Source organism: Amblyraja radiata, chromosome 38 (genome assembly GCF_010909765.2).
Source record: "Amblyraja radiata isolate CabotCenter1 chromosome 38, sAmbRad1.1.pri, whole genome shotgun sequence".
Lineage (NCBI taxonomy): Eukaryota > Metazoa > Chordata > Chondrichthyes > Rajiformes > Rajidae > Amblyraja > Amblyraja radiata.
In genome coordinates, this window is record NC_045993.1 from 7,775,058 (window position 1) to 7,798,420 (window position 23,363).

Genomic DNA, 23,363 nt, shown 5'->3' on the forward strand with positions numbered 1-23,363 from the left:
AATAGTGAAAGGCCTGGAGAGAGTGAATGTGGAGAGGACGCTTCCATGAGTGGGGGAGTCAAAGACCAGAGGCCACAGCCTCCGATAAAAAGGAAGGAGATGAGGATCAATTTCTTTAGTCAGAGGGTGGTGAATCTGTGGAATTCATTACCACAGAAGGCAGGGTTGATGTTGAAATATATGATGCCAAAATATAGTAATCTAATCTATCTGTAAATGGCCCATATCCCTTAATTTCCAGCATATCCACATGCCTGCCCATTTCACTAAAAGCACTAAGTCCATGCTGACCATCGATCACATGTTCACACCAGTTCTATGTAATCCCAAATTCTCATCCACTTCCTATACACTAGGGGCAATCTACAGTGGGCCGATCATCCTACAAACCCGCACGTCTTTGGGATGTGGGAGGAAATCCTCACGGTCGCAGGGACAACGTGCAAACTCCATACCCGCTGCGCCATAGAAGGCTGTGGAGGCCAAGTCAATGGGTATTTTCAAGGCAGAAACAGATAGATTCCTGATTAGTACGGGTGTCAGGGGTGATGGGGAGAGGTTAGGAGAAGGGGGTTAGGAGGGAATGAGAGATCAAAGGGCGGAGTGGACTCGATGGGCCGAGTGGCCTAGTTGTGCTCCTGTCACCGATGCACTAAGAGAGGTCCAGCTGGTACACGGTGATGAACCCGTTGCCTTGGGTGACGACCAGGTTGTTGTAATTGTCGACGGTGATGACGTGTGGTTTGTGAAGGCCATTGGCGACGGTCAGCAGCTCCTCACAGAAGTCCCCGTTGGGCCAAAACAAGAGGATCCGGTTCCGCTCGGTGACCAGAATATTGTCGTCTTTGTCCGTGCAGATGCTGTAGGGACTGATCGCCTGACTCACCCCGTTCATGGTGACCTGGTCACAGATGGTGAAGAGGCAGCCATCCCTTTCGAAGATCAGGATGCACTGCTTGCCGCAGTCGGCCACGATGAACTGCTCGTAACTGTTGATGGCGAGGAAGAGGAAGCGCACCCCCTCGTAGCCGTACGGCTTCACTCTGTCGACCACCTGCCCGTTGATGTTGTACAGGGAGAGGGAGCACATGGACCCCTCGCTCACCGCCACGTATTCATCCTGGTAGGCGGCAAGGGGGTAGACGGACTCAAAGCCTCGGAGGAAGAGCTTCTTCTGCATGGTCCCGTCCATGTCCAGCATGTACAGCTGGTTCCCAGACGAGCAGGCGATGGTGTCGTCAAAGATGGCAACACTGCATGGTTCATCATCGTCCGGCAGTGAGATACTTATGGTATGGTCCCCGCAGTCGATGAAGCATTTCAGAAGGGAATTGTCTTCATCCGCCACCACGATGATTCCATCGTAGGAGACGCTGACGCCCGTCAGCTTCGGATCGTACTCGTCACCACCCAGCTCCGTGTGGAAGCAATGTAGGTTCCACGCCCTCTGCTTGGGTTGGGGGAGGGGAGTGTAGGCCTGCGGGCTTTTCGCCGGGCTCTTGAGCGGCTCGCTATTCGCTGGAGCGGCCACTGCCTTAGCGGCCGATTCTTCGCCGAAGGTGAGGCTGAAAAGGTTGGAGTGAGACAGCATGCTCTTGAACGACTCGTTGACGGTCAGGCTGGGGCGGGTCTTCTTGTCGTCCGGGACCCTCGGTGCTTGGAGTCCATCGATCTGTTCTTCCACGACGGACCGCAGGCAGACTATTTCCCTCATTTTACCAGAATCCAGGACCCCCTGGGAAAATTCCCTGGTGTTCTTTGCCTTCTTGATCTTGAGCTGAATATCATCCCGCGCGACCTTGTACAATTCTTCCTGCTCCCTGACGTAACTGGAGAGCGTGTCCTTGATGGTGTCGCCCTGTTTTATCAAGTTGTTTATGACCTCGGCCAGGGTGCACTCTATCATAGACATCAGAGATCTTTCCGTCGCCTTCATCCCCTCCATTGCCTGGGTGATGTCGTCTTCCTGTTGGACCAGCGACTGCGTGTCAGTCTTCAGTCTCTCCATGAGATTCATCACCGTGGGTCTCTCTGTGGCCCCTGCCTTGACCAGGGACACCTTCGAGTGCTTGGCGTGGGCGTGCGAGGAACAACTGCTGCAGATCACGCTGTTGCAGGTGTTGCAGAGATAGTCCACCAGGGTTCCTGGGTGGCCCCGGCAGTAGATCATCTTCTGCATCTTTGTCTCTGCCTCGCAAGGGCCGGCGACGTGACCGGGCAGATCCTCCAGCACGTGGCGTGGGTTGGCAGTCCCGTGGGTGAGTTTGCAAGGCGGGCAGAGGCATTTGAGGCAGGTTTTACACCGAGCCACGGCGGCAATCTCGCTGAGACCAGCTGTCGCGCACCAACTGCAGACCACCTTCTCGTTCTCCTTGCTCTTGAAGATATCCATCAGACTGTTAATGTGAAAGTTGGTCTTGAGTTTGCTGACACCACCACCAACGTCAAACTCTTCCCTGCACTCCGGGCACTGCACCTTCTGGTCTGGCCTAACCATCTTCTCCAGGCACCCCTGGCAGTAGGTGTGGGCACAAGGCAGCATCTTGGGCTGTATGAACCTACTGAGGCAGATCTTGCAGTTTAATAGATCGTTTTGTATCTGATCCGTAATATCCCCCGACATGGCCATGATGTGGACACAACCTGCAATAGATCAGAGGACACAATGAGATAGTTGAGGCTGGGACTATCCCAACGGTTTAAGAAACAGTTAGAGGGACTAGTGTAGTTGGGACATATTGGCCGGTGTGGGCAAGTTGAGTCAAAGGGCCTGTTTCCACACCATGAGAAGTTTGGTCACAGAAAGTTTGGGTTTTAAAATACAAGTCTGAGAATCAAGAGTGTTTTATTGTTCTACTAGACCAAGTGCAGACCCGTTGGGTCTGGTTTCCGAACGTGCTTCAGACCCCCAGTACGGGGGTATGGGGGGAGGGGAGAAGGGGTGGGGGAGGGGGAGGGGTGGAGGGAGGATTTTATTAAAAAGCGTGTAAATAAACATGTCCAAATGTTTTGGGGAGTGCATGAGTGAATGTAAAAGTGAATTAGCTAGCGAAATGGAAAAAGTTTCAGCGTGTGGTGCTGGCGGACCAAGGAATCAAAGGCCGAATCTGACATACAACCACACACACACACACACACAGAGTTTTAATAGTATAAAGATAGATGTCCCAGATAGAATAGTGAGATTCTTACTTGTTTTTACACGCACACATACATACACAGAAAAAACATACAATAATACTCCGCTACCGATTTCCTGGCAACTGGTGATCCAGCACCTCCTTTAATCTGGACAAAATGACCATAGTGCACTTGAAACCTCCTCCCCGAAGTCCCCCCAAAAATGAAGTTTCCTGGCTGGGTGAGGCGGCCGATATCGACCTCATTGGGACTTTAAACTTGCCCTCCTGCGGCTGGGTTTTTTCTCATATAGAGATACATTGCGGAAACATGGCCCTTCGGCCCACCGCTCCGACTGGCGTTCCCAGCTATCCTATCCCTTCACACACTAGGGATAATTTACAATTATACCAAGCCAATTAACCTACAAACATATACGTCTTTGGAGTGTGGCAGGAAACCGGAGCACCCGGAGGAAACCCACGGGGAGAACGTACAAACTCTGTACAGACTGCACCCTTGGTCAGGATCGAACCCGGGTCTCTGGGGCTGTGAGGCAGCAACTCTACCGCTGTGCCACCACTTACTCCAGCCCAGTCAGAACCGGCAGACCCGTTCCCATAGATGGCTTCCAAGGCGGACTTTGTGGACCCCCGGCAGCCTAGGCTGAATGTTCCAAGACCGTTAGACTCCTCTCGGAGGCCGTGATCTCTGTTGGTCTGGCAAAACGGATCATCCGGCAAGGCTCTGGAACCAAGGGTGCCGGGAAATCGGTGGTGGACCTGTAATTGTTTAGATCAGACCCCATCCATTCCACACAACTAGGCAGCACAGAGGTGCAGCTGCCTCTCAGTGCCAGAGTCCCTGGGTTCCATCCCGACCACGGGCGATCTCTGTGTGGAGTTTGCATGTTCTCCCTATGACCACGTAGTCAGGATCAAACCTGGAGAACCAGGTGCACCACTGTTAAAATATTCTAAAAGATTTTTCTTTTGTATTCAGAGTAATTTCTTCAGAGGTTATAATGTACAAAGGGCAGCACGGTGGGGCAGCGCTGTTCTGCCTCACAGCGGCAGAGACCCAGGTTCAATCCTGACGATGGGTGCTATCTGTGTGGAGTTTGCACGTGCTCCCAGTGACCGCGTGCGTTTCCTCCCGCATCACAAAGACGTGCGGGTTTGTGGGTTAATTGGCCCTCTGTAAAATTGCCCCCAGTGTGTAGGGAGTGGATGAGAAATTGGGATAACATAGAACTATTGTTCAGTTCAGTTTAGTTTAGTGTTCATGTACAGTAAAGGCTTTTGTGTGCTAACCAGTCAGCGGAAATACATGATTACAATCGAGCCATTTACAGTGTATGGATACATGATAAGGGAATAATGTTTAGTGCAAGGTAAAGCCAGTAAAGTCCGATCGAAGATAGTTCGAAGGTCACTAAAGAGGTAGAAAGTAGTTCAGAAGGTACACAAAAATGCTGGAGAAACTCAGCGGGTGCAGCAGCATCTATGGAGCGAAGGAAATAGGCGACGTTTCGGGCCGAAACCCTTCTTCAGACAGGAGACAGCTCGAGGGTTAAGGAAGGGGAGGAGACAGCAAGGGCTAGCAAAATTGGGAGAATTCAATGTTCATGCCACCCGGACGCAAGCAACCCAGGCGGAATATGAGGTGCTGTTCCTCCAATTTCCGGTGTTGCTCACTCTGGCAATGGAGGAGACCCAGGACAGAGAGATCGGATTGGGAATGGGAGGGGGAGTTGAAGTGCTGAGCCACCGGGAGTTCAGGTAGGTTATTGCGGACTGAGCGGAGGTGTTCGGCGAAACGATCGCCCAACCTACGCTAGTCTCCCCGATGTAAATCAGCTGACATCTAGAGCAGCGGATGCAGTAGATGAGGTTGGAGGAGATACAGGTGAACCTTTGTCGCACCTGGAACGACTGCTTGGGTCCTTGAATGGAGTCGAGGGGGGAGGTGAAGGGACAGGTGTTGCATTTCTTGCGGTTGCAACGGAAAGTGCCCGGGGAGGGGGTGGTATGGCAGGGAAGGGAAGAATTGACAAGGGAGTTGCAGAGGGAGCGGTCTTTGCGGAAGGCAGACATAGGGGGATATGGGAAGATGTGGCGAGTGGTGGGGTCACGTTGGAGGTGGCGGAAATGGCGGAGGATTATTTATTGTATTTGCCGGCTGGTGGGGTGAAAGGTGAGGACTAGGGGGACTCTGCCCTTGTTGCGAGTGCGGGGATGGGGAGAGAGAGCAGTGTTGCGGGGTATGGATGAGACCGTGGTGCGAGCCTCATCTATGGTGGCGGAGGGGAATCCCCGTTCCCTGAAGAACGAGGACATTTTCGATGCACTGGTGTGGAACGTCTCATCCTGGGAACAGATGCGGCGTAGGCGGAGGAATTGGGAGTGGGGGATGGAGTCTTTACAGGGGGCAGGGTGGGAAGAGATGTAGTCCAGATAGCCATGTGAGTCAGTTGGTTTGTAGTGTATGTCGGTCAGAAGTCTGTCTCCTGCGATGGAGATGGTGAGGTCAAGGAATGGTAGGGAAGTGTCGGAAATGGTCCAGGTGTATTGGAGTGCCGGATGGAAGTTGGTGGTGAAGTGGATGAAGTCAGTCAGTTGTGTGTGGGTGCAGGAGGTGGCCCCAAAGCAGTCGTCAATGTAACGGAGGTAGAGGTCGGGGATGGGGCCCTGGTACGTATTGAACAAGGATTGTTCAACGTACCCGACAAAGAGGCAGGCGTAACTGGGGCCCATGCGTGTGCCCATAGCTACGCCTTGTATTTGGAGGAAATGGGAGGAGTCAAACGTAAAGTTGTTGAGGGTGAGGACCAACTCCGCTAGGCGGAGGAGAGTGTCAGTGGCTGGGTATAGGTTGCTCCTCTGGTCGAGGAAGAACCGGAGGGCTTTGAGGCCATCCTGGTGGGGGATGGAGGTGTAGAGTGAACTGAGAGATAGTAGTTCAGGTCTGCTCTCGAGTTGTGATGAGATGATTCCGTTGCATGATAACAGCTGGGAAGAAACTATCCCTGAATCTGGAGGTGTGCGTGAATGAGTGATCGATTGTTAGCATGGACTCGGTGGGCCGAACGGGTTATTTCCATGCTGTGATTCACCCCAGCTAGAAACGAAACTTAAAGAGTGAGTGAGATTCCAGAATGGAAAGTGAAAGTATAGACACGGCGACATTGTTGTTGAACAGCCCCTTTGAATATACAGTGGCTTAAAACGCTTCCACCAGCGAACAGCCGATGACCAGGTGGGAATGAATGTCATTGCCCGGGAGAGGTGACACTTGGTTCCCAAAGTAAGTCACGTAAAGACCCCGTTTCATCTGTGAATCTTGTGTGTTAACATACTCCCATCCCTACTCTCTCCTCTCTTCTTATCCCCTCCCCTCCTCTCTCTTCTTCTCCTCTCTCTTCTTCTCCCCTCTCTTCTCCTCCCCTCCCATCTCCACCCCGCCTTTCCCTTTCCATCCTCTCCTCTTCTCTCTCGCCCCAACCAGAGACGGGGCAACACCATGGGCACTGTCGCACCAAGGGTCTGGGAAGTTCTGGTGAGAAGGTCCCGATTTACTAGCCCACCGCAGTGAGGCAGATGTCCCGGCGCCTGGAGATTTTAAAAAAAAACACGCTCCTATATCCTATCTCAACCTCACTCCCTCCTTCCCCCTGAGCCCCCAGTCGCCCTCTGCAGCATGTCACTCACCTGAGCTGGGGTGGTGGTGAGCAAAGACGATCTTTGGTGGTGAGTGTAGAGGTCCACGTCTCTGCTGCGAGGCGAGAAAATGAACAGCGAACTGACAGAAGGTACACAAAATTGCTGGGGAAACTCAGCGGGTGCAGCAGCATCTATGGAGCGAAGGAAATAGGCGACGTTTCGGGCCGAAACCCTTCTTCAGACGCGAACTGACAGAGGCGGGGCAGCCGGTCTCTCCGCCCCGCTGCCCTTTTATGTCTCACTTAGTGTGTTTGTGTGCGTGGGTGTGTACTCAGCTGGTTTACGCTGGAGAGCAAGGAACTGCAGGTGGTTGACGCCGTAGATAGACACAACGTGCTGGAGGAACTCAGCGGCTCTGGCAGCATCTCTGGAGAGAAGGAATGGGTGACGTTACATGGTCGCGACCCTTCAACTACCTCCTCCGGCAGCTCGTTCCATGCACCCAGCACCCTTTGTGTGAAAACGTTACCCCTCAAATTCCTATTAAATAATTTCCCCTTCACCATAAACCGATGCCTCCCGGTCCTCAATTCCCCCATACTCTGGGCAAGAGACCCTCTGCGACCAGATCTATTCCTCATGATTTTGTACACCTCTTATAAGATCACCCCTCATCCTACTGTGTTCCAGGTAATAAAGTCCTAGCCTGTCCAACCTCTTCCTGTAGCTCAAGCACCTCGAGTCCTGGTAACGTCCCTGTAAATCTTCTCAGCACCCTTTCCAGTTAACGATTTCGCAGAGATGCTGCCTGACCCAGAGATCAGCCATCCATGTCTTCCAGAAATGTATGGAGAGTAAAAATTCTGCCCAATGTTACTTGAAGATGCTTTTGACCAAATGCAGCAGCCTGACACAGATGGACACAGCCAGTGTAGATATGTCACCACTCTATACAAACTCACAGGAAACACACTGTTAAAGAACTTCATAAAAGTTTATTTAATTTTCTAATTACAACAACGAAAGAGCACATTGAGGCAAACAAAAGATTGGATCGAATGGAATGATTAGTTTTTTTTAGCTTGTATGAAAACGACATTTTGATCAGCTCTTGTACTCACACTATAAACATAAATCACAAATATGATTAGATTAATTGGGGACTGCCATGCTTGAGAGATAATCAAATATCAAAGAGAGACACAAAAAAGCTGGAATAACGGCGGCGGCGGTTGGGAGGAGGAGGCGGAGGCAGGCCAGGCCAGAAAGTTGCTCAACCTGGAAAACTTGCAGGACTTAGGACTTGTTTAGTGGATTTAGCTGCGGGAGGTCGTTCGAGTCACTTCGGAGATTCTTGAGGCCCATGGCTTCAGAGAGTGGTGGGGCTGAGGGTGGTGGGTGGCAGACTGTAGGTAAGGAAAGGGGGGGCTCTAAGAGAGAGGCATCGAGCGAAAGACCCGAAATGTCAGGAGACGAAGGAAGTAAAGTTAGGAGAACTAGAATTATTGAAGAATTCGTCGTGCTGTTTAAAGTTAAAGGAGTAAATCAAGGAGATGCAGGATTTAGAGCAGTGAATCCATTAAAAATTACCACCGCTTTGGAGAGCCAGATAGGCAGGGATTTTCAGGCTAAGATTCTGTATAATGGGATGTTAAGAGTTTGTTGCAAAGACAGAAAACAGTTTAATGATGCTAGGGGTGTGGGGAAATTGGTGGTCAAGGTGGAGAGTTTGGTCCCTAGAGAAAGACAGCCGGGAATAAAGGGAGTGGTGTATGGGATGTATGATGGCTTGTCTGAGAAGGAGATCTTAGAAAATGTTAAGGGGGCCCAGGTAACTGATGTTGTGAGATTTAAGAGTAGGAATGGAGTCAGGGACCCGCCGGTCCTGCTTACGTTCAAAGATGGAGTACTGCCACAGAGAGTGTTTCTTGGGAGTATGGCGTATCAAGTGAGGGAGTACATTAGACCACCGTTGCGCTGTTATAACTGTCAGAGGTTTGGACATGTTGCTGGGTCTTGTCGGGGTAAAAGAAAGTGCGCAAAGTGCGGTGGAGATCATGTAATACAAAATTGCAAGGCAGAGGCTCCTAAGTGCCCTAACTGTGATGGGGATCATGCAGCAGGGTTTCGTGGTTGTGAGCGCTTTGTTCAGGCGAAGAGAGTGCAGGAAGTGAAGGATCAGAACAACGTGTCATATGCAGAGGCAGCTCAAAGGGTGGCTAGAGAACGCGGAGATGTGAGCGCTGGGACTAGAGTGGTGCTAGGAAGCCAGATCACTGTGCCAAACTTGCCGTCGGCTTTTCCATCTGACATGTTGATTTTTAATAAGGAGTCATTTCTGTCTTTTGTTTCTGATGTGCTGGTAGGAGCTAAGAAAGCAGCTAACCGGTCAGATGTCATCAGGTTAGTGGTGGGGGCAGCTGAAAGGTTCCTCAGTGTAAAGCAGTTGCCAGAAAAGTTGCATCAATACATGACGGAGAGTCAGTGTATGGAGAGGTCACAGTTGTCGAGAGCTAGCAGTATGGAGTATGTCAGTGAGGTGGATGATGGGGATCCTCATTAACACCATAATGTTTTATATACTTCAATGGAACGCCCGGAGTCTGATTGGAAACGGTCAAGAGTTAAAGAGATTTGTTGATGAATTTAAAGAAGCACCAGAACTAATATGTATCCAAGAGACATGGTTAAAGCCCTGTCTAGATTTTGTAATCCCAGGTTATGAATGTGTGCGATTAGATAGGTCTGATAGATCAGGTGGGGGTTGTGCAACTTTTGTTAAGACTGGGTTGCAGTATAGGAAAGTTGACATTAATTCTAATCTTGAGGTTTTGGCTGTGGAAGTTAGGAGCGGCCAGAATTCTATCACTGTGATAAATTATTATAACCCCTGTCAACCCTTGATATTGTCAGATTTTGATGAGATAATGGAGAAGGTAAGGTGTCCTGTTATATGGATTGGAGACTTTAATGCGCATAATCCTTTATGGGGTAGTGATCACAGGGATAAAAATGGTGTTATTGTTGAAGAATTTCTAGACAAGTATGAGTTGGTATTGTTAAATGATGGAAGGCCGTCTAGGTATAATATTGTGAGAAACACCTGCAGCCACATAGATTTATCAATTGCTTCATCAAATTTAGCAAGAATTGGTGAATGGGATGTAATGGATAGATATACACTGGGTGGTGATCATTATCCAATTGTATGTAGGTTTGGTAGGGATTTGAGGAGAGAAGTGGAAAAGAAAGTCCCTAGATATAACTTTTTTCAGGCCAAATGGGATAAATTCCAAGAGAAGGCTCAAAGTTTAGTTGGAGAGGTTAATAGTGAGGGTTCTGTAGATAGTTGGAATACTTCCATTAGTCTCATGATTCATGAGGCAGCTTGTTGTACTATTCCTGTGAAGCAGGAACCTAGGTCCCGTATGTCTGTTCCTTGGTGGAATAAAGAATGTGATGAAGCTGTAAGGAATAGGAATATAGCCTATCGAAAATTAAGAAAGTATCCAATTTTGGTCAATGCAATGGAGTACAAGCGGCTAAGGGCAGTAGCAAGACGAGTTGTAAAGGATGCAAAGAGGAATAGTTGGAGGAAGTTTTGTGGTACGCTAGGCCCGGAAACTCCAGTAAGGCACTTGTGGTCAGCTGTGCGTAGAATGTCAGGAGTATACAAAATAAGTTTGTTACCAGTGTTGCAGAAGGGTGAGGTGGTAGCAGTCTCCAATAAGGAAAAAGCAGACATGTGTGTTGACAGTTTTCAAGCAGTGCATAGATCAGAGAGCATGGGAGTGGAGAGGTGTAGAAAGAGAACTGAGCTGATGGCAGTTAATCAGTGGAAGCTGGAGAGGAGTTCAGTAAATGATAATACCTTTAATCTGTTTTTTACCATAAAAGAGTTGAAGGATGCAATTATGTCTGGGGCAAATACCACCCCGGGGAGAGATAGGTTGTCGTATGAGTTATTTAAACATCTGGATGATATTGTACTTGATGAAATCTTAGCTTTGTTTAATACTGTGTGGGCAGAGGGTTATTTACCAAAGGAATGGAAACATGCAGTCGTGGTCCCTATTTTAAAACCAGGCAAAGAGGCATCTGACCCTAGTTCATATCGCCCTATAGCGCTCACAGCAGTGCTCTGTAAAATTATGGAGAGGATGGTAACCAACAGACTAGTTTATTTTTTAGAAACCAGAGGACTACTTGTTGATGTACAGAATGGCTTTAGGAATGGAAGGTCTACAATGGAGTCTGTATCAGTTTTGGATCAGGATATTAAAAGGGCATTTAGAAGCAAGGAAACAGTAGTGAGTGTATTCCTTGATATTGAGAAGGCATATGATTATTTGTGGAAGGAGGGATTAATGATTAAAATTTTTGACTTGGGAGTCAGGGGACGAATGTTCAACTGGATTAAGGATTTTTTATTGAATAGAACAATACAAGTAATGGTTGGTAGTGTCAGCTCAGAGACTGTAGAAATAGAGAATGGAACCCCGCAGGGAAGTGTTATCAGTCCAGTTTTATTTAATATCATGATAAACGACATATTTTGTAAATTAGAGAGAGGATTTGGTCTGTCTTTGTTTGCAGATGACGGGGCCATCTGGAAAAGAGGTCGTAATGTAGAGTTTGTTTTAAAACAGATTCAAAGAGTGTTAGTGTCTGTAGAGGAATGGGGGAACACATGGGGCTTTAAAATCTCTGCCTCTAAGACTAAATATATGGTATTTGGTTTTAAAAGAAAGTTACCTAAGTTAGGGCTGTATATGTATGGGTCTCTATTGGAGAAGGTAAAGGTTTTTAAGTTTTTGGGTGTTTGGTTTGAAGAGCGTATGACTTGGGCTGTGCATGTAGGTAAAATTGTGTTGAAGTGTGGAAAAGTTCTGAATGTTATGAGAAGCCTGGTTGGGTGTGAGTGGGGGGCCAACAGGGAGACAATGCTGCTAATTTATCAGGCCATGATCAGATCTTCTCTTGACTATGGGTGTTTTGTGTATGGGTCTGCGTCTAAAACTGTTCTGGCTAGGCTAGATGTGTTGCAGGCAAAGGCTTTGAGGCTTTGCTGTGGAGCCTTCAGGACTTCCCCAGTCCCTGCCCTGATTGTTGAAATGGGAGAAATGCCCTTATGGTTAAGGCGCATTAAGCTAGGGTTACATTACTGGGCTAAACTTTGTGGGTGTAATGATACCTTCCCAGCAAGGTGTTTGTTGCAAGAGGTTGATGATGGTAACAAATATAACACATTTTTTGTCATTATAAATCAGTGGGCTAAGAAGCTGGGTTTGGAACAAGGGGGTATTATAGAGCATACAATATGGCTACCTGTGCCCTATTGGGTTCTTCCTGAACTGTTTATTGAGCTTGCTTTTCTTCAGGAAAAAGATAAGCGCGAGGTGACTCCAAGAATAGTGGAATATCTTAATTCAATCAGTGAGAGCACTTTGATTGTTTTTACAGATGGATCTAAAGATCCAGTTAGTGGGAGAGCTGGGTTTGGAGTGTATGTGGAGCAGCTTGGCTTGAAGATTGGCCGGCGCATTTCTGATGGAAGCTGTTCTCACGACTGAATTAATGGCAATTCAATGGGCTCTATGGTGGATTGAGGAAGCCAGTTTTAGTGAAGTCATTATCTGTTCTGATTCTGCAGCTGCTCTTGAAACTTTAAGAGTAGGGAAATCTAAAGCTCGTCCTGACATTCTAAATTAAATCATGAGTGTGTTTTCTAGAATTGGGTTTGCGTGTAACATCACTTTTTGCTGGGTTCCCGGGCATGCTGGGGTGAGGGGGAATGAGCAGGTGGACCTCATAGCAAAGGAGAGTTTAAGAAGAGAAATAGATATCCATGTATTATTGGGGAGAGTGGAACTGAGAGAAATAATTAAAGAGGGCTTAACAAAAGAATGGCAGAGAGGATGGGAAATGGAAGTCAGGGGTAGACACTACTTTTCTATACAATCTGAAGTTAGGAAAATATGTTTCTGTACATCTTTGTCCCGTAGGGACTCAGTTAAACTGTGTAGATTGAGGTTGGGACACTGTGGGTTAAATTACTATTTGTGCATTGTAGGGAAACATGTTTCTGGCTTGTGTGAATGTGGGAGTAATGAGACAGTTAAGCATGTTTTCCTAGAATGTAAAAAGTACAGGGTAGAAAGAGAAGTATTGTTTGTTAGACTGACAGGACTTGGAGTTGAGGCTTTTTCTGTTTCATCTTTGTTTGGACACAGTGAGAAACATCAACTGATATCCAGGGCTGTTCTTCAATTCCTGCAAGTTACAGGACTGTATGTAAGGATTTAGTTCAAACTTTGACCTGTGGAGGGCAGTAATACGCATAGCAGCGTCTACACTGCCGGAATCCTACAAGAAGAAGAAGTAGAAGAAGCTGAAATAACTGCGGGTCAGCCAACATCTCCGGAGAAAAGGAATTGGTGACTTTTCGGGTTGAGACTCTTAATCATAGTGCAATGTGGACTTTAACCAAGACTTGGTCAGTAATATTGCGTTCAGTTTAGAGATACAATAATAATAATAATAAATTTTATTTATTGGGCGCCTTTCAGACATCTCAAGGACACCTTACATAGATTAACAGGAATATAAACATATCAGAATAAAATAAATAATAAAGACATCACAGAAACACAAATTAAAAACAGAATTCAGTCCAAAAACAAAAAATCAAAAACACAATGTGAAGAGAGAGCAGCAGTGTGCAAGAGAGATACAGTGTGCAAACTGGCCCTTCAGCCCATCAAGTCCACGCTGACCATCAATTACTCGTCCACTCGAGTTCAATGTTATCCCAGTTTCGCATCTTATAATTCACAAAAGCCAATTAACCGACAAACCTGCACATCTTTAGAATGTGGGAGAAAACCCACGCGGTCAAAGGGAGAACGTGCAAATTCCGCACAGGCAGCACCGGTCAGCGGGATCAAACCCGGGTCTCTGGCGCTGTGAGGCAGCTGCTTTACATCTCTTTGCAAAGCTTATTTGATTTAATAATCAAAAGCTTTCCCTATATCCTCAATGATCCTTACTGAAGTAAACTTGTATTGTATGAGTGCATTTGTTTACATCTCATCATTATCGTTGGTAGTGTTGGTCCACAGGAATCCTAAATGGATGAGTAATGCCTATGAATGATCTCTCCAGCAATCCCATGGTGAAATCCAAACTACCTGTGGTGAACCCTCAGCTCTTTAGTACAATGGTGGGATATTTAGAGTTTGGAGATACAGCATGGAAACAGGTCCGTCATCCCACCGAGACCGCGTCGACCATCGATCGACCCGTTGACACCAGATCTATGTCCCACACTCTAGGGGCAATATACAGCAGCCAATTAGCCTACAAACCCGTATGTCTTTGGGATGTGGGAGCACCCGGAGAAAACCCACACGGTCACAGGGAGAAGGCCCAAACTCCACATAGGCGGCACCCACAGTCGGGATCGAACCCGGGTCTCTGGAGCTGTGAGATAGCAGCTTTACAGCTGCGTCATTGTGCCGCCCTTTCAAACAGATGCTGGAATATGAACCAATCACAGCATCTAAATGTGAACACCAAAGAAACACCGTCAGATGTACCACGGTAAAAAGTGAAGCTTGCTCACCTCTAACCAAACCCAGAACCCAAAGAACATCTCCATGTGTTTGGACCTCACAATTTCAGACCTCAGAGGTATAGTGCGGAAACAGGCCCTTCGGCCCACCAAGTCTGTGCCGACCGGCGATCACCCCGTACAGTAGGAGTATCCTACACACTAGTGACAATTATTTTCTCCCTGTACGTCTTTAGAGTTTTGGAGGAAACCAGAGCACCTGGAAAAAACCCACTTGATCATGGGGAGAACTTGCAAATTCCATAGACAGCGCCCATAGACAGGATCAAACCTGGGTCTCTGACGCTGTTGGGAAGCAAGTCTATCACTGCGCTGGCTATTCTGCCCATCGAGTCTACGCCGCCGTTAAAACAAGGCTGATCCATCTTTCCCTCTCATCCACTTTCCCCTGCTTTCTCGAAACCCGTACTAATCGAGAATCTGTCGATCTAAAAATCTGCCTTAAAAATATCCTGTGCACAGGTCGACTGCTCTGAGCTCGACTCAAAATACAGCCTAGATGTCAAGGACCGCTCCCTAACATAGCACAGTCACTGACATACTCAGCGCCACACGAGTGAAACTTCAGAAGGTGGTCCACTCTGAGGTAATGCTGAGAGTCTAGAAGGCGCGGGTCGGGCCGCATTTGGAGTATTGTGAGCAGTTCTGTACCCCGCATCCAAGGAGGGATGTGGAGGTGTTGGAGAGGGTCCAGAGGAGGATTACGAGAATGATCTCAGGAATGAGTGGGTTCACGTATGATGAGCGTCTGATGGCACTTGGCCTGTACTCGCTGGAGGCCGGAATTCAGTGTATGTGGAGAGGATATTTCCACTAGTGGGGGAGTCCAAGACCAGAGGCCACGGGCTCCGAATAAAAGGATGAGGATGAATTTATTTATTCAGAGGGTGGTGAATCTGTGTAATTCATTGCCACAGAAAGCAGGGTTAATGGCCGAAATATATAATGCCAAAATATACTAATCTAATCTACCTGTACCTGGCCCATATCCCTCAATTTCCAGCATATCCACATGCCTGCCCATGTCACTTTAAGCATTGAGTCCACGCTGACCATCGATCACATGTTCACACTAGTTCTATGTTATCCTAAATTCTCATCCACTCCCGACACTAGGGGCAATCTAGTGGGCCAATTAACCTACAAACCCGCATGTCTTTGGGATGCGGGAGGAAAACCTCGTGGTGGCAGGGAGAACGTGCAAACTCCATACCCGCTGCGCCACAGGAGGCCACCAATAGGTATTTTCAAGGCAGAGACAGATAGATTCCTGATTAGTACGGGTGTCAGGAGTGATGGGGAGAAGGCAGAAGGGGGTTAGGAGGGAATGAGAGATCAGCCATGACTGAATCATGGAGTGGACTCGATGGGCCGAGTGGCCTAGTTGTGCTCCTGTCACCGATGCACTAAGAGAGGTCCAGCTGGTACACGGTGATGAATCCGTTGCCTTGGGTGAGGACCAGGTTGTTGCGATTGTCGACGGTGATGACGCGTGGTTTGTGAAGGCTGTCAGTGGCGGTCAGCAGCTCCTCCCTGAAGTCCCCGCTGGACCACAACAAGAGGATCCGGTTCCGCTCGGTGACCAGAATATTGTCGTCTTTGTCCGTGCAGATGCTGCAGGGATAGAACGCCTGGCCCACCCGGTTCATGGTGACCTGGTCCCAGTTGGCCAAGACGAAGCCATCTCTGTCGAAGATCAGGATGCACTTCTTGCCGTAGTCGGCCACGATGAACTGCTCGTTGCTGTTGATGGCGAGGAAGAGGAAGCGCACCCCCTCGTAGCCGCACGGCTTCACTCTTTTGACCATCTTCCCGTTGATTTCGTACAGGGAGAGGGAGCACATGGAGCCCTCGTTCACCGCCACGTATTTATCCCGGTAGGTAGCGAGGTGGTAGATGGACTCGGAGCCACGGAGCAAGAGCTTCTTCTGCATGGTCCCGTCCATGTCCAGCATGTACAGCCGGTTCCCAGACGAGCAGGCGATGGTGTCATGAAAGATGGCAACACTGCATGGTTCGTCATCGTCCGGCAGTGAGATGGTCGCGGTGATGTGCCCGTTGTCGGTGAAGCATTTCAGAAGGGAATTGGCTTGGTCCGCCACCACGATGATGCCGTCGCTGGAGACGCTGACGCCCGTTAGGTTCGGAACACACAAGTCACCACCCAACAACGTGTTGAAGCAATGTAGATTCCACGCTCTCTGCCTGGGTTGGGGGTGGGGTGTGTAGGATAGTGGGCTTTTCTCCGGGCTCTTGCGCGGCTTGCTTTTTGCTGGAGCGGCCAGGATCTTGGTGGCCGAGTCTTCGCCGAAGGTGAGGTTGAAAAGGTTGGAGTAAGACAGCATGCTCTTGAGCGACTCATTGACGGTCAGGCTGGGGCGGGTCTTCTTGTTGTCTGGGACCCTCGGCGCTTGGAATCCATCGATCTGGTCTTCCAAGACGGACCGCAGGCAGACTATTTGCCTCATTTTACCGGAACCCAGGACCCCCTGGGAAAATTCCCTGGTGTCCTTCGCCTTCTTGATTTTGAGCTGAATGTCATCCCGCACGACCTTGTACAATTCTTCCTGCTCCCTGACGTGACTGGAGAGCGTGTCCTTGATGGTGTCGCCCTGTTTTATCAAGTTGTTTATGACCTCGGCCAGGGTGCACTCTATCATAGACATCAGAGATCTTTCCGTCGCCTTCATCCCCTCCATTGCCTGGATGATGTTGCCTTCCTGTTGGACCAGCGACTGCGTGTCAGTCTTCAGTCTCTCCATGAGATTCATCACCGTGGGTCTAGCTGTGGCCCCTGCCTTGGCCAGGGACACCTTCGAGTGCTTGGCGTGGGCGTGCGAGGAACAACTGCTGCAGATCACGCTTTTGCAGGTGTTGCAGAGATGGTCCACCAGGGTTCCTGGGTGGCTCTGGCAGTAGATCATCTTCTGCATCCTTGTCTCTACCTCGCAAGGGCCGGCGATGTGACCGGGCAGATCCTCCAGCACGTGGCGTGGGTTGGCAGTCCCGTGGGTGAGTTTGCAAGGCGGGCAGAGGCACTTGAGGCAGGTTTTACACCGAGCCACGGCGGGAGTCTCACGGCGACCAGCTGTCGCGCACCAACTGCAGACCACCTTCTCATTCTCCTTGCTCTTGATGATATCCATCAGACTGTTAATGTGAAAGTTGGTCTTGAGTTTGCTGACGCCACCTCTCACGTCAAATACTTCCCTGCACTCCGGGCACTGCACCTTCCGGTCTGACCTAACCATCTTCTCCAGGCACCCCTGGCAGTAGGTGTGGGCACAAGGCAGCATCTTGGGCTGTATGAACCTACTGAGGCAGATCTTGCAGTTTAATAGATCGTTTTGTATCTGATCCGTAATATCCCCCGACATGGCCATGATGTGGACACAACCTGCAATAGATCAGAGGACACAATGAGGTAGTTGAGGCTGGGACTATCCCAACGTTTTAAGAAACAGTTAGAGGGACTAGTGTAGTTGGGACATATTGGCCGGTGTGGGCAAGTTGAGCCGAATGGACTGTTTCCACACCATGAGAAGTTTGGTCACAGAAAGTTTGGGTTTTAAAATACAAGTCTGAGAATCAAGAGTGTTTTATTGTTCTACTAGACCAAGTGCAGACCCGTTGGGTCTGATTTCCGAACGTGCTTCAGACCCCGAGTACGGGGGTGGGGGGGGGGGGGGGGGGGAGGGGTGGAGGGAGGATTTTATTTAAAAAAACGTGTAAATAAACATGTCCAAATGTTTTGGGAAGTGCATGAGTGAATGTAAAAGTGAATTAGCTAGCGAAATGGAAAAAATCACGGAGTTTCAGAGTGTGGTGCTGGCGGACCAAGGAATCAAAGGCCGAATCTGACATACAACCACACACACAGAGTTTTAATAGTATAAGATAGATGTCCCAGATAGAATAGTGAGATTCTTACTTGTTTTTACACGCACACATACATACACAGGAAAAACAAACAATAATACCCCGCCACCGATTTTCTGGCAACTGGTGATCCAGCACCTCCTTTAATCCGGACAAAATGACCAGAGTGCACTTGAAACCTCCTCCCCGAAGTCCCCCCAAAAATGAAGCGCCCTGGCTGGGTGAGGCGGCCGATATCGAGCTCATTGGGACTTTAAACTTGCCCTCCTGCGGCTGGGTTTTTTCTCATATAGAGGTACATTGGGGAAACATGGCCCTTCGGCCCACCGCTCTGACTGGCGATCCCAGCTATCCTATCCCTTCACACACTAGGGATAATTTACAATTATACCAAGCCAATTAACCTACAAACATATACGTCTTTGGAGTGTGGGAGGAAACCGGAGCACCCGGAGGAAACCCACGGGGGGAATGTACAAACTCTGTACAGACTGCACCCGTGGTCAGGATCGAACCCGGGTCTCTGGGGCTGTGAGGCAGCAACTCTACCGCTGTGCCACCGTGCCGCCACTTACTCCAGCCCAGTCAGAACCGGCAGACCCGTTCCCATAGATGGCTTCCAAGGCGGACTTTGCGGACCCCCGGCAGCCTAGGCGGAATGTTCCAAGAGCGTTAGACTCCTCTCGGAGGCCTTGACCTCTGTTGGCCTGGCAAAACGGATCATCCGGCAAGGCTCTGGAACCAAGGGTGCCGGGAAATCGGTGGTGGACCTGTAATTGTTTAGATCAGAGCCCATCCATTCCACACAACTAGGCAGCACAGAGGTGCAGCTGCCTCACAGTGCCAGAGTCCCTGGGTTCCATCCCGACCACGGGCGATCTCTGTGTGGAGTTGCATGTTCTCCCTAGGCCCACGTAGTCAGGATCGAACCTGGAGAACCAGGTGCACCACTGTTGAAATATTCTAAAAGATTTTTCTTTTGTAGTCAGAGTAATTTCTTCAGAGGTTATAATGTACATAGGGCAGCACGGTGGTGCAGCGCTGTTCTGCCTCACAGAGGCAGAGACCCAGGTTCAATCCTGACGATGGGTGCTATCTGTGTGGAGTTTGCACGTGCTCCCAGTGACCGCGTGGGTTTCCTCCCGCATCACAAAGACGTGGGGGTTTGTGGGTTAATCGGCCCTCTGTAAAATTGCCCCCAGTGTGTAGGGAGTGGATGAGAATTTGGGATAACATAGAACTATTGTTCAGTTCAGTTTAGTTTAGTGTTCATGTACAGTAAAGGCTTTTGTGTGCTAACCAGTCAGCAGAAATACATGATTACAATCGAGCCATTTACAGTGTATGGATACATGATAAGGGAATAGGGTGATTTCACGAAAGGTCACTGCAGCGTAGATCCTCACCCACGTGACCGCAAAATTTAACTGGGGTACACGCGTCACTTCCGGTACATGTTAGTGATGCTGAAAACATGCACTTTCACACCCGTTAAAAACCGCGAAAATGGCCAGTTTTTGAGCTGTAAATTACTGTGCCAGTCGGGGTGACCGTGAGGCACAGCTACCTAACTTTACAGTCCAGAAGAAAGATAAAAACTAAGGTAAATTCAAGAGGGAGCTGAAGCTGCAAAAACAGCGGAAGTGGTCAGCGGACATTTGCCGTGGAGATATAAAGATCGAAAATATCGGGAATTATCGCGTTTGCTCGCTGCATTTCATCAACAGTAAGGCATTATTGACATTTTATCTTTATTCATTTGTTATATGAAAAGTTTTATAAGTGAAAAATCCGTCAGTAAAATTGCAAAATCGCCCATGGTTCTCAGGTGGGTTTTAACATGCAAAATGAAAACGCTTCTGAAGCTCCATTTACCATTTAAATAATCGTAAACTATCAATGCGTTTTGAAATAAATTTTACTCAGATGCAAGCTAAGGAATGGGATAATTGTCAGCTGTTATTTGGACAAAATCAGGACATTTTATTATTTGCCAAAATATATTTCTCAATGTTTCTTGTTTAAAGCCTGCACAATCACCCAAACTACTTATTTATTTATCATCTAATAACAGACAAGCCTGCAGCATGGAATGATGTCAACAATCCTGATTGGGCACCCACTGTGAGCATTGAGAAATATATTTTGGCAAATAATAAAATGTCCTGATTTACGTTGCAGTGACCTTTCGTGAAATCACCCTATAATGTTTAGTGCAAGGTAAAGCCAGTAAAGTCCGATCAAAGATAGTTCGAAGGTCACTAAAGAGGTAGATAGTAGTTCAGGTCTGCTCTCGAGTTGTGATGAGATGATTCCGTTGCATGATAACAGCTGGGAAGAAACTATCCCTGAATCTGGAGGTGTGCGTGAATGAGTGATCGATTGTTAGCATGGACTCGGTGGGCCGAAGGGGCTATTTCCATGCTGTGATTCACCCCAGGTAGAAACGAAACTTAAAGAGTGAGTGAGATTCCAAAATCGAAAGTGAAAGTAAAGACACGGCGACATTGTTGTTGAACAGCCCCTTTAAATATACAGTGGCTTAAAACGCTTCCACCAGCGAACAGCCGATGACCAGGTGGGAATGAATGTGATTGCCCGGGAGAGGTGGCACTTGGTTCCCAAAATAAGTCACGCAAAGACCCCGTTTCAGCTATGAACCTTGTGTGTTAACATACTCCCATCCCTGCTCTCTCCTCTCTTCTTCTTCCCTCCCCTCCTCTCTTTTCTTCTCCCCTACCCTACCCTCTCCTCCCCTACCATTTCCTGCTCTCCCCTCCCATCTCCACCCCGCCTTTCCCTATCCCTCCTCTCCTCTTCCCTCCCGCCCCAACCAGAGACGGGGCAACATCACAGCAACATCATGGGCACTGTCACACCAAGGGTCTGGGACGTTCTGGTGAGAAGGTCCCGATTTCCTAGCCCACCGCAGTGAGGCGGATGTCCCGGCGCCTGGAGATTTAAAAACAACACGCTCTTACATCCTATCTCAACCTCACTCCCTCCCTCCCCCTGAGGCCCCCACCCCCCAGTCGCCCTCTGTAGCATGTCACTCACCTGAGCTGGGGCGGTGGTGAGCAAAGACGATCTTTGGTGGTGAGTGTGTGTGGAGGTCCACGTCTCTGCTGCGAGGCGAGAAAATAACCAGCGAACTGAGAGACAGAGGCGGGGCAGCCGGTCTCTCCGCACCGCTGCCCTTTATGTCTCACTTAGTGTGTTTGTGTGCGTGTGTGTGTACTCAGTGAGAACCCAGCTTGTTTACGCTGGAGAGCAAGGAACTGCAGGTGGTTGACGCCGTAGATAGACACAACGTGCTGGAGGAACTCAGCGGCTCTGGCAGCATCTCTGGAGAGAAGGAATGGGTGACGTTACATGGTCGAGACCCTTCAACTACCTCCTCCGGCAGCTCGTTCCATGCACCCAGCACCCTTTGTGTGAAAAGGTTACCCCTCAGATTCCTATTAAATAATTCCCCCTTCACCTTAAACCTATGCCCCCGGTCCTCAATTCCCCCATACTCTGGGCAAGAGACCCTGTACGTCTACCAGTTCTATTCCTCATGATTTTGTACACCTCTTATAAGATCACCCCTCATTCTCCTGTGTTCTAGGTAATAAAGTCCGAGCCCGTCCAACCTCTCCCTGTAGCTCAGGCACCTCGAGTCCTTGTAACGTCCTCGTAAATCTTCTCAGCACCCTTTCCAGTCAACGATTTCGCAGGGATGCTGCCTGACCCAGAGATCAGCCATCCATGTCCTCCAGAAATGTTGTCTGAAGAGTAAAGATTCTGCCCAATGTTACTTGAAGTTGCTTTTGACCAAATGTAGCAGCCTGAGGCAGATGGACACAGCCAGTGTAGATATGTCACCACTCTATACAAACTCACAGGAGAAACTCACTGATGTTAAAGAACTTCATAAAAGTTTATTTAATTTTCTAATTACAGCAACGAAAGAGCACATTGAGGCAAACGAGAGATTACATCGAATGGAATGATTAGTTATGCTTTTTGCTAGTATGAAAACAACATTTTGATAAGCTCTTCTATTCACTATAAACATAAATCAGAAATATGACTAGATTAATTGGTGACTGCCATGCTTGAGAGAGCTAATCAAATATCAAAGAGAGACACAAAAATCTGGAGTAACAGCGGGTCAGAGAGCATCTCTGGTGAAAAGGAATTGGTGACTTTTCGGGTCGAGACTTAATCAAAGTTCAATGTGGACTTTAACCAAGACTTGGTCAGTAGTCACTAACATTGCATTTGGTTTAGAGATACAATGTGGAAACAGACCCTTCGGCCCAACGGGTCTGTGCTAACCATTCGTGACCCGTACACTAGTTCTATCCTACACACACTAGGGACAATTTACAGAAGTCAATTAACCTGCAAACTCGTGCATCTTTGGTGTGTGGGAGGAATCTGGAGGAGCAGGAGAAAACCCACGCAGGTCAGGGAGAGAATGTACAAACTCTGTACAGACAGCACCCAAGGTCAGGATTGAATCCCGGTCTCTGGCACTGTGAGGCAGCAACTCTACCGTTGCACCATTTGTCATGTACTGTAGCCACGATCGAGACGGTGGAATGATGGTGGTGGCTCGTCCTAGACGACTATAGCATGGTGGTGCAGTCTCATGTCTCATGGGATCGAGTGTGGTTTATGGGTGGAAAGATAGACAGTGGAGTATATACCCTACACATTTTCCTTGACTTCCAAGTCTGGCTGTCTCCCTGTGAGTTTTGAGATACAAGAAACAGCTGATGGTGTATTGGAGTATCGTGAGCAGTTCTGGGCCCCACATCCAAGGTGGGATGTGGAGGCGTGGAGAGGGTCCAGTGGATGATTATAAGAATGATCCCAGGAATGAATGGGTTCACGTATGATGAGCATCTGATGGCACTGGGCCTGTACTCGCTGGAGTTTACAAGGATGTTGGGTGGGGGGGGGGCTCATTGAAACTTACCAAATAGTGAAAGGCCTGGAGAGAGTGGATGTGGAGAGGACGTTTCCATGAGTGGGGGAGTCAAAGACCAGAGGCCACAGCCTCCAATAAAAACAATCTT

The 23,363-nt window shown here is 48.6% G+C and overlaps 2 protein-coding genes across 2 annotated transcripts; both read right to left on the reverse strand.

Annotated features, from left to right (window-relative positions):
• Positions 1–652: 652 nt before the first annotated feature.
• Positions 653–6,914, reverse strand: LOC116966795 (E3 ubiquitin-protein ligase TRIM56-like). The gene is made up of 2 exons (XM_033013134.1): positions 6,831–6,914; positions 653–2,643 (listed from the first exon to the last, which is right to left on the reverse strand). Exon 2 carries the CDS (start codon positions 2,627–2,629, stop codon positions 653–655), a length of 1,977 nt encoding a protein of 658 aa, XP_032869025.1. The 5' UTR covers positions 2,630–2,643; positions 6,831–6,914.
• An 8,907-nt stretch (positions 6,915–15,821) lies between these two features.
• Positions 15,822–21,514, reverse strand: LOC116966796 (E3 ubiquitin-protein ligase TRIM56-like). The gene is made up of 2 exons (XM_033013135.1): positions 21,352–21,514; positions 15,822–17,812 (listed from the first exon to the last, which is right to left on the reverse strand). Exon 2 carries the CDS (start codon positions 17,796–17,798, stop codon positions 15,822–15,824), a length of 1,977 nt encoding a protein of 658 aa, XP_032869026.1. The 5' UTR covers positions 17,799–17,812; positions 21,352–21,514.
• Between the last annotated feature and the right edge of the window lie 1,849 nt (positions 21,515–23,363).